The sequence below is a fragment of the Gossypium raimondii genome, chromosome 5, assembly GCF_025698545.1.
Source record: "Gossypium raimondii isolate GPD5lz chromosome 5, ASM2569854v1, whole genome shotgun sequence".
Lineage (NCBI taxonomy): Eukaryota > Viridiplantae > Streptophyta > Magnoliopsida > Malvales > Malvaceae > Gossypium > Gossypium raimondii.
This window is the reverse complement of record NC_068569.1, coordinates 52,250,536-52,261,567: the sequence shown is the minus strand read 5'-3', so window position 1 is coordinate 52,261,567 and position 11,032 is coordinate 52,250,536. Positions and strand designations below refer to the sequence as shown.

Sequence of the window (11,032 nt, the reverse complement as noted above, 5' to 3'; positions counted from 1 at the left end):
CAACCAGATATAAACACAAACTAAGTAGAATATCATAAGAGAGGAGAAAATTGAAACTACCTCAATATATATATAATTGCAAAACTGGAATTGTAGGCAATTGAAGGTGTAGTGCATAGTTTTGAGCAAACTAACAAGAAACTAAACACAAATAGTGAAGAAGATTAAAAGGTTACAACTTTAGAAACAACCATACAAATAAAATTATAATTCAAAAGATAATAAATGGAAAAAAGTAAAATAAAAATAAAACAATTAAAAAAAGAAGAAGCTAAAACAAAACAAATAAAACCAATGAAAATTTGTGAATGTATTGGATGAAGTATTGATTTTGCAAGTATTAAAACTATTTAAGATTTTGTGCCGTCACACTGTCACACAACACCCTTAGAGCTTATTTTCAACAGATAATCAAAATGAGAAATTTACATATCAAGTCTTTGAATATTTTTGGTCATCACATTTTAGTCTGGTGTTGCCAATATGTCAGACAACACCAGCAGAACATCGTAACAAATGACTTGTTTTTGTAATTAATTTATTTTCCATATCATTTTCGTCATTAATTATTATTTTTGTATGATTTGGATAAAAACCCTATGTTGAATAATATGCATTTTCTATTTTATAAATAATTTTGAGTTTTTTTATATAAAATTAGGGTCAAATTTTCATTTTACCAAAAAAGGCTACACTATTAGTCACTAAACTATGGGTATTTTGTTTTGGTCACTTAATTAAAAGAGTTACAATTTCATCACTAATGTTTTTGAAATTATTTTTTGTCACTCAAATGTTAAGTGACACTTTTTAATTGATATAATAACAATTTTAATCCTCAAATTTTATACTTTCATCAATTTGATCTTGATAATATATAAAGTGGTAAAATTAATTTTTAAAAAAATTTTAGAACATTATAAAATAAAAATTAAATAAAAGTAGATAAAATATTCAAAAATAAATAAAGTGAGAGAAAATGAGAGATAATTGTTTTTAAGCCGTACAAAATTTCTTTATATTATCTCAGATCGAAATATCCAATACACGTTCTTTAGTTAAAAACGAGAAAACATTAAGCAAAATTATTTGTTCTATGTTTCTTGACATAGCTTTTACGTTATAAAATTTTGTTTCTAAATATAATTTATTTTAATAATTTGAGTTTTGAAAAATAATTTAAATGTAATGAAAACTTGAATTAAGTTTGAAAAAGGAAATTTTGTTATATATCTTGTATTCTTTTGACTAAAAAATGGCATTAGGATCAATTTCATAAGCCTTGGTAATATAAGTTCTAGATGTTCTTCAAGGGCATGAAACTCAACTTGATAATATTACTAATTTGATTTCGAGAAACAATGAGGAAGCTTTTTTTGGTTTTATTCTGTTTTTAATTTGTTCTCGGATTTTATTGAATGGTAATTTGCTTTATTTCTCATACAATTTAGTTATTCAATGAACTGTTTATTCTTTTTAAGAACAAGAGATACCTTAGTGTGGTACTGGTTATTCTTTTTAAGGTTTTACAAAATTTTCTAATGACCTGTTTGAAACCATGATATGGGTCCAAAAAAATATATATTGGATTCCAGGTAATGGGTGCCTGATCTTTTGGGGATGACGCTCAAGGTTACACCATCTTTTCCTGATATTGTTTTTGTTTCAGGGGATGTCGCGCGTGTTGATGGTCAGCTGGCGGTGGCAAGATCATTTGGTGACAAGAGTTTAAAGAAACATCTTACTTCGGAGCCAGATGTGAGCATTGAAACAACCGACGATGATACCGACCTTAAAATATTGGCTAGTGATGGTTTATGGAAGGTAAGCCCTATCTAATCACATTTTTCTTTTATTGAACCTACATGTTGAACCTGAGATTTAATGGTCCGTTACCAAGAAGCTGTCGATGCTATCAAAGGCATTAAGGATGCTCGATCTGCAGCAAAGCACCTAACTAAGGAAGCTGTTAAGAGGAACAAGGATGACATTTCCATCATAATAACTAACTTTTTTTTGTACCGTTCTAATGTTGGATAGAATGTTATGCATATTTTGTGTCGTATCCTAAGCTTTCTACACATAGGCAAACTATAATGAAACTGTCTAATGAAGTAAGGAAACCAAAGTTGAATTTGTAGCATCGGAACATAATAATCTACCAAGCTTTCAATCGCTTTAGCGGTTCAGCTGATCAGATACCTAATCTGCCATGAATTTCAAATTTTGTGTTTAACAATCTGAATTTCCTTCAGATGTTATCCCTTAGATTCCCTCTGACGTTGTTATAAAATCCTTCATCATAGTATAGTAAGTTGATGTTTTGGTTCTTAAGATTGGTACCATAAGCTGATTATGTCTGCAATGACTCCCTTTTGATTGCGGTTAAATGCATCCGACAAACTGAGCTTGGATTTCTTTACTTGAGAAGAAGACTGTGACAACCCATCAGTGAACCCTATCTTCCCATAGCAACCCCTTCTTCTTCTTAGTCATCTTCCCTGTCATTGTCAAGTTCTTGAGCTATGAAATCCTTATTTATGGCATCTCTGAAACCTGCAGCTGCCCTTGCAAGAGGAGGTATAAATAATGGAGAGTGGTAATGAAATGTTGAAATTAGAGTAAGATGAAAGTGGAAAAAGTTAAAGATTTAATAGATGTAAGATAACATTAATTTAAAAGATGTACAATGGCACTAATTTAACAAATCCTAACAGCCAACTAGCTATAGCTAAATTTTTAATTAACTAATTATAGTGTTCTAGTAAGTAAATGACTTGTGTTGTTAAGTTGTCGATAATTCCTTCCTCTCATCTTAATTTTAAAAAAAATCATTATCTAGAGTTTTTTTTCTTTTAGTTTAAGCCAGTCTTTGTTTTTCGAAAATCTGATGTAATATCAGATCTTACATGTTCGAATCTTTGTGTCTTGAACAGGTCAATTAGATTTAGGAAAATTTGCTTGTATTTTTTTTTTTTACAAAAATTGTTGTAATTCACAAATATTTAAAATTTTGCTGGTATTGTAGGCATTGCAATCGTTTATGAGTATTTAAAATTATGTTAACCTTGAAGATAAAGCAATCGTTTGAAATTAAGTTCACCTTAAAGGCGATAGAAACTATTCAGGATTATGCTAATGTAATAAGGCAAGCCACCGCTCGATCAATGAACCTTTAGTGGAATGAAAATAAACCCTTGGTGAAAGCAAGGGCGAACCTGGGTGGTGGCAGGTGCCGGCCTCTTAAAATAGAAAAATTTTCATTTAGTCTCTTTTAAAATTTTTAACATTTTAAATGAATAAAGGTAAAATTGCACTTTGCCGCCTTAAAAATATAAAAATTTGATTTAATATTTTAAAAATTATAAAGATATAGGCTATTAAAATGGTAAAATTATATTTTTTTTAAATTACAATTTAATTTCGTCCCCTAAAAAAGTTTCCTAGTTTCACCTCTGGGTAGAAGGGTGCCTTTACTGTGGATGGATACCTTTAAGTGTCATACTGTGGATGGTATCATTGAACTGAATCTAACTCTTGACTTAACTTTTTTTACTTGGTATATTGATGAATCGTGCTTTCGTTTGTCTTATATGAACTTCACTTTTGTAGTTTTATGGATGGTAAATGACTTATTTTTAAAGCTTCAAAATAAAAGTAGATAAAAATTTTAAAAATAAATAAAGTGAGAGAAAATGAGAGATAATTATTTTAAGCCGTACAAAATTTCTCTATATTATCTCAGATCGAAATATCCAATATCCATTCTTTAGTAAAAAACATAGAAAAAACATTAAGCAAAATTATTTGTTCTCTGCTTTCTTGACATAGCTTTTACGTTATAAATTTTTTAATATAATTAATTTTTATAATTTGAGTTTTGAAAATAATTTAAATGTAATGAAAAATTGAATTAAGTTTGAAAAAGAAATTTTGTTGTATATTTTGTATTCTTTTGACTAAAAAAGGGCATTAGGGTCATTCATAAGCCTTGGTAATATGAGTTCTAGGTGTTCTTCAAGGGCATGAAACTTAACTTGATAATAATATTACTAATTTGGTTTCAAAAACATTGAGGAAGCTTTTTTGGTTTTGTTCTGCTTTTTAATTTGTTATCGGATTTTATTGAATGGTAATTTGGTTTATTTCTCATACAATTTAGTTATTCAACAACATATTCAAGATTTTATTTTTCTAGAATTTTTATAAACATTTTCTATTTTTAAAATATTGAGTTTTTTAATAATTTTATACAAAATCGAGTCAAATTGATAGAAACTATAAAAAAGAGGACTAAAATTATTATTATTCCAATTAAAACAAGTACCCTTAAGTGATAAAAAAACAATTTCCAAAATATTAGTGACTAAATTGTAACTTTTTTTAGTTAAATGATCAAAATGAAAACTTACTCATGGTTGAATGACTAATACAATGCAATGAAAGAATAAAAAACCGCATCCAAAACCAAAATAAAAACCAACAGTCCGGAGAGCCCCAAAAATAAAAAATCACTTGATCAAGTGATCAAGTGAAAATGGACTCCAGATATTGGATCCAAGTTCCATGTTGGAAAAATCTGTCATATCCCCAGTCGCCATGCAAGATCCAACGATAGCTGTAGGTCCTTACATGACGGCTTGTGTTTTTCGCTCCAGCTTCACCTACAGTTTCCCAATAGTATCCGCTCGGAAGTTTGTCCGGTTGTATTTCTACACTAATTTGTACGATAGTCAAAACACAACCAACACTCTTTGTACACCATTGTGATTGTTGACACCATTTTTTGGATGAAAAACGGGGTCGACTTGGGTTTTGACGAAAACGAATAAAACGGGAGTCGCCACTAATCCTTTTTGATGAGGTATGATTGGATCACCTTGAAAACTGGTTGTTTTTAATAAACAATTTTATTTTTTTTATTAAAACAACGATTTTGGTCCACGAAATCCAAAAAAACGGGTTCGAGAATCGATTACGCACGAGGAAGGATTAGCACCCTCAATATGCCCAAAATTGGTACCTAGTTGATTACTTAATGTCTTAATGTCGAAAATTGAGAACTTTGAAGAATTTTAAAAATACGATCCTTGTATTAAAATAATAGAAAAATAGAAAAGAAGCATATTTTACGTTGTTCGAGAAAGAGAATCATATCCAGTGAGTTAGGACACAATGTCTCGAGTTCCCGATACGCGAATAAAAAATGCTTATTTTAAAAATATTTTATCCATCTCGGATTTAAAAAACGAAATCACGACCAGTAAGTTAGGACGCGATTTTTAATCCCGAGATCATTTAAAATTCGAATTTAAAAAGATTCGTGCATTTAGATTTATCGTGAAAATCGAAACCCAGTAAGTTAGGGTACGATCCTCTCGAATCTATACACGAAATATTATTTATTCAAAACAAATTTTGTTAAATAAAGTATAATAAAACACGAAAATCGTAACGGAAATGCGAAAGCAAATTACATTGTTGTTATGCATGGTAAAATTATAATGCACGCAAAAGTATTATAGCAACAATATAAAATAAGATCGAACCTACAACATCCAAACAAGTAAAACATAAAAACGAATAAAATTAAATCATTCATTCAAAATAAATAATGAAAATGAAATAAATAAAGAGTAAATACAATAAAAAACAAAGAAATATATATGTGTATATATATGTATATGGACATAAATTAAAATATGTACATATATATTATAAGAAAGGTATACATAAATATTGCAAAATATAGGAATATATGCATATAGATGAAAAGATATATACATATGTGGAAAATGAAATGACATAATATATATAAACAACATACGTATTTTAATATATATAAAACATATATATATGCATATAAAATTGAGTAGGTATATTAAATAAGTTAAATATATATATACGTATATGTATATAAAAACAATTGTATAATAATAATATATTAAAACAAATATATTTAAAAATTTCATGAGTGAATATAACAAAACAATAATACTAACAATAGAATTAATAAATATAATAATAATAGTAAAGATAATAATGATAATAATAATAATAACTAAATAATAATAAAAAATTGCTAAAATATGGACTGAATCGAAATAAAAACAAAAGTATTGGGCGAAATCAAAATAAGAAAAGGCAAAAGGGAATAAATCGTGTAGCGCGCTGAAATAAGGGGGACCAAAATAGTAAATACCCCAAACCCCAAAACGCTGCGCTTAGATGAGGACTAAAATGAATCCAAAATAAAACTTTATGGCCAAATTGCAAATAAGCGAAAAACTTCCATGAAAGTGCTACAAAATCAAAGGGACTATTTGCGAAAATAATCCCTTTGAAGAAAATGCGCGGATCCTCCCCCTGGGTCGGGTCACCACGCGGGTCAGGGCCAAAACGGCGTCGTTTTGTGAGGGTGATTTAAACCCAAAATTTTTTTAAAATCTTCATTTTCTTCTTCTCCTTCTAAAAAAAACTGAAAAAAAACCTCTCAAGTTTCTCTCTCCCTCCCTCAGCCCAGAATCCGGCATGGAGGGTCGCCGTTGACGCCGCCGCGCCTGCCACCGTACACGTTGGCCAGAAAATTCAAGAAAGGTATTTTTTTTTGCACTTTTCTCTTTATATTATATGTTTATATAAATAAATAAACAAAAAAAATTAAAATATCTGAGAAGAAAACGAAAATAAAAGGGAACCGACAATCACCTTTAAACTCTTTTTTTTTTGCTTTTTATTTCTGAAAACGTTAACAAAAAAAGAAACCCCCCCGTTACAAGAATGAAGTTCGGTCCCCCCTTTTTTTGATTTCTGTTATAGCTTTATAGCCATTTACAACTTGTATTCTATTATTATTATTTTTTCTTGTCATTTCCTTCTCTGGTGTTGCAGGCAAGTGGCGATGGGACGTGAGGTGGTGGCGTGACAGTGCTGGTGAAGGCGGCGCCGGAAGACTAAAGGTCTAAAGACCTTAGGTGCGGCGCTAGGGTTTCTCTTCTGAAACCCTAGCTTAGCTTTGAGCGGGTTGGGCCAGTTGGGCCTTGTTTTGGGCTCCGGGTTTGGGCCTGCTATTTTGTTTTTTGTAATCTGGACTGTTATTGGGCCCGGGCGAAATTTGGGCTATACAGTGATGAAACGTGGTTTTTATGGTGCAGTGAGGAGCAATAGAGATGGAAAGCAAGGGATGAGTGGTGACAAGGATATGTGGTTCTTATGTTGCAAATAAACAAAAACAAATGTTTTGGGCTAATTATAGCAAAGTCCCTGGCTTTAGTCAAAAGTAAAAAAAAAAGTCATGTCAGTGACTAATTTGAGCAATTATAGAGTGACCAAAATAGAAATAATACTAGTTTAGAATGACCTACGGTGTAGTTTATCCAATAAATTATACTTTAAAGGTAGTCATAATTTGATATTATTTTATGAAAATAATGGAGTACTTTTTAAGTTGCATATTTTAAATTTGAAAAAAATTTATTTCAACTTATATGCTTTTGAATGTTAAAACTTTTATTAGAATCGTTAGTAAAAAAAATGCATAAATGATTGATAGAAGAATAATAAGTTTAATAATTTTAAAGACAAATAATTTTAAAAATAACATCTCCATTTAAGAACATATAAAGATTTTTAAATAATAGACCATAATAATATTTGATTCTACGCCATATTAAAATAAGTCTATAATTTAATTGTTTTATATAAAAATACAATAAAATTATTTGTTATTAAAATGGAAAAGGAGTCGATTATTATGGTGGCTGCTCAATTCCTCAATGCTCCATCATTCCTTTTATTCCCACCTTTTTTATCCTCTCTTTTGCACCATCATCCGCCCTGCTACTCTCTTCTACTTCTTTCGCACCAATGGAGGCCACATCATCTTCAAACAAAAATAAAATATAACATGAAATGGTTTTAAAATGGAGAAATTAGCTTTATAAAATAAACTAAACTATAAATGGTTCATACCTTAAAAGCTCCCAAAGGGGTTGAAGAACATTTTTAAAGTTTGGATGGTCATCCCACTCCAACGATTTCCACCATTTTTTCAATGACCAGATGGTAAGAGAAGGTGGAGCATATGCAAATGGCTGCCCATTGCCAACAAGGGGAACAAATGGTGGAATTCTCTTCAGTTTATCACAATCTCCAACAACTTGGATAAGTTGGAGAGAATCACAAACCATCACTCCACTTTTGCTGCATATGCTCTTCAAGTTTGGTAAATCCCAGAATAACAACTACCTCAATTTGGGAAGATGGAATTTGATTAATGCATCACTCCCTTTTTCTTCAACTTCTGATGTTGCTGCTCCCAATATTTCTACTAGCTGACTACAATACTCCACGCGTATTTTTTCCAAGTTTTGGAGGTTTGGAAGCAACCAATGTGGAAGCAACGTCTTCATACTTGAGCAGCTGTATATCGTAATTTCCTTAAGATGGGAAAAGGTGGCAGACGGAACCAATGTTGATGTTGTTGCTGAACCAATTCCTTCATCTTTCATAATAAGGGCACTCAACTTTGGCAGAAATTGAAGATCCAACACCTGGAGGCTCTGAAATGGATGAGCGGAAGAAGAGGCAGAAAAGGACAGGGAAACAACACACTCTATCCCTTCACACCCCCGAATCCTACAATCCCTCAAGTCAATCGCATTTTTGAAGGAAGAATTGTCATTGACTAAGCTTCTCAAATAGTCGCACTTTAAAATATACAACTCTTGAATTTCAATTGGGTGCATAATTAACTCACCTTCCCAATTCTGGACTCCTGCAATTGTTACTCTTTTATCTCTTTTATCTCTTGCACCACCCGCATCATCTGAGCCCACCTGTAAATGGTAGTTGATGAGATTTTTTTTACTTTGTTGCATTGAGGAGATGAACTTATTGAATTCACTGATGTCTTCGAAACGTCCGGTAAAGTACTCCAACTTCTTCAATGGTTCCATCTCCTCTGCTTTTAGACTTGTTTTTTCACTGTCCACATCAAAACTCAAGTGCTGAAGGTGAACGAGTTTTGATATAAGTCCAGCGGGTATCTCTTTCAGAGTGCGCACTCTAAGATCAAGATATCTTAGCATTATCAGCATATCCATTCCTTCAGGGACTTCCTCAATTTTAGTCCGACTTAGATCCAACTTCTTCAATTCTTGAAGCATCGAAAGACTTGGCAGATCTCTTAATCCTCGACAGCCACAAAACAACAATGTTGTGAGGTTCTTTAGTTCAGAGATGGAATTTGGTAAACTTTTGATCTTCGTAGAGGACAAATTGAGAACACTAAGACAAGGCATGTTTATGAAGAAAGAATATGGGATCTTCTTTATAGGGTTATGCTGCAATAACAAGGTTGTGAGCAGTTGACATTTTGTGGGCAGCACATCTATGGAAATTTCTGATATGGAGTTATACATAAGTGACACTTTCTCAATATCCGGACTCCACTGCACCTTTTCTGGAAACTCTTCTAATTGCGAACCTGCTTGTATCATACATCGAGGATTCATTCTTGTGATCGACAATGCCATGTCTCTCACTGCATCATGCATTTTTACTCTTTCACTCGAGACATTTTCCAACAAGCAATTATCTTCTAATTTCTTCAAAATAACATGGCCCTTATCTTTCATTTCTTTTCTTGTACTCATATCATCTATGAATCCCTCTTCAATCCAGCACTCAATTAGCCCATCCTTCCCAATTTGAAAATCTTCAGGATATAATGAGGAATGTAAGAAACAATGCTTCATTTTCTCGTCTTTTAAGTGATTGAAGCTAACTTTCAAACTCTCGATCACTTTATCTTCCCCTTCTTTCACTTTCCCTATTCTCTCTTTCAATTCCCTGAGTGTGTTTTTCCAAATAAGAGGGTCATCTTCTCCTCTCAATGTACCAGCTATGACGACAATTGTAAGAGGCAGACCTGCACATTCCTTGACAACAAGCTTCAAAGTTGGCATTAAAGTTTGATTTTGCACTATGTTAGGTCCAACTTCACTCAAGAATAGTATCAATGCCTCTTCTTCTGAAAGGGGCTTCACTTTTATCACCTTACAGCCCATAGACTTACAAACTTGCTCCACACGGGTTGTCAACACCAACTTGTACCCATTGCTGCAACTTGGCTTAGGGATCCCAATTTCTTCCAATGAGACTTCACTCCACACATCATCTAGGATTAGAACATGTTTTCCTGCTCTCTTCAGCATTTCGGACAAGATTGCTGCTCGTCTGACCTTGTTTGCTTCTTCGGGCATCTTTCCATTCAATGCACTTGCAATATCATTTTGTAACTTCACAATATTAAACTCCTTTGATATAGTAACCCAAACCACCCTTTCAAATCGTTGTTCTTTCAAAAGATCATTGTGGATGTGCTTCATGATGGTCGATTTACCCACGCCGCCCATCCCCCAAACCCCAATCTTGCTTACCTCCTCCTGCATCAAACATGCCCAAATCTCTTTTCTGACAGCTTCCTCTCCAACTAGTTCTGATGTTTCCAGTGGCAACCCAGAACTTGGACCATCCACGGCAAGACCTTCAGAGGCTTTAGGAGTTTTATCAAGATATTCCTGCATTTGTCGAGACTTTTTATCAACCAGCTTCCCGTTGCAAGCACGACAGAGATATCTCCCATTACTGACTTTGTTTTCAACAACTTGTGTTTCCCTAATCATCTCTTTCACATCTTTCAACCAATTTTCAACTCCCTTCTTCGGTATCTTCCCCAGAGGACGAAGAAGCTCTGCTTTCAATTGCAGCTCTATATCTTCCATTTTGCAATTCAATTTATCTCTGATCCTCTTGAAGTTTCTCACATAATCGTTCAGCTTTCTGTGATATTGCAAATATTTACAAACAGGACTTCCGAGACAATTTGCAATGGCAGCAACAGGCTCTACGTACTCCATTGCTATGTCCCTGCAATGCAATCATATATAACAGTAGCAGATAATGAAAATCTTTGAATGTATTGGATGAAGTATTGATATGTCTGTGTAACCATGAAAAGGAAACATGA

At 32.6% G+C, this 11,032-nt stretch overlaps 1 protein-coding gene and 1 long non-coding RNA gene across 7 annotated transcripts in view; one reads left to right on the top strand and one right to left on the bottom strand.

The window, feature by feature from the left end:
- Positions 1–6,451: 6,451 nt before the first annotated feature.
- On the top strand, positions 6,452–7,444 carry LOC128040988 (uncharacterized). The gene is made up of 2 exons (XR_008195782.1): positions 6,452–6,597; positions 6,892–7,444. It is a non-coding gene; the product is annotated as an uncharacterized LOC128040988 (long non-coding RNA).
- A 144-nt stretch (positions 7,445–7,588) lies between these two features.
- LOC105788142 (probable disease resistance protein At4g27220) overlaps positions 7,589–11,032 on the bottom strand; it is an 82,637-nt gene continuing 79,193 nt past the window's right edge. For 5 of the 6 annotated variants that reach the window (XR_008195777.1, XR_008195776.1, XR_008195778.1 and 2 more), the window contains 2 exons: positions 7,972–10,932; positions 7,589–7,882 (listed from right to left, as the gene is read on the bottom strand). Coding sequence is in view for 1 of the 6 variants with exons in the window: in XM_052630221.1 (XP_052486181.1) it covers positions 8,615–8,637; positions 8,759–10,922 (2,187 nt within the window). In the remaining 5 variants the exon portion in view is untranslated. Of the gene's footprint in view, positions 7,883–7,971; positions 10,933–11,032 lie in introns of those variants that run through there. The other variant, XM_052630221.1, reaches the window with a different exon arrangement.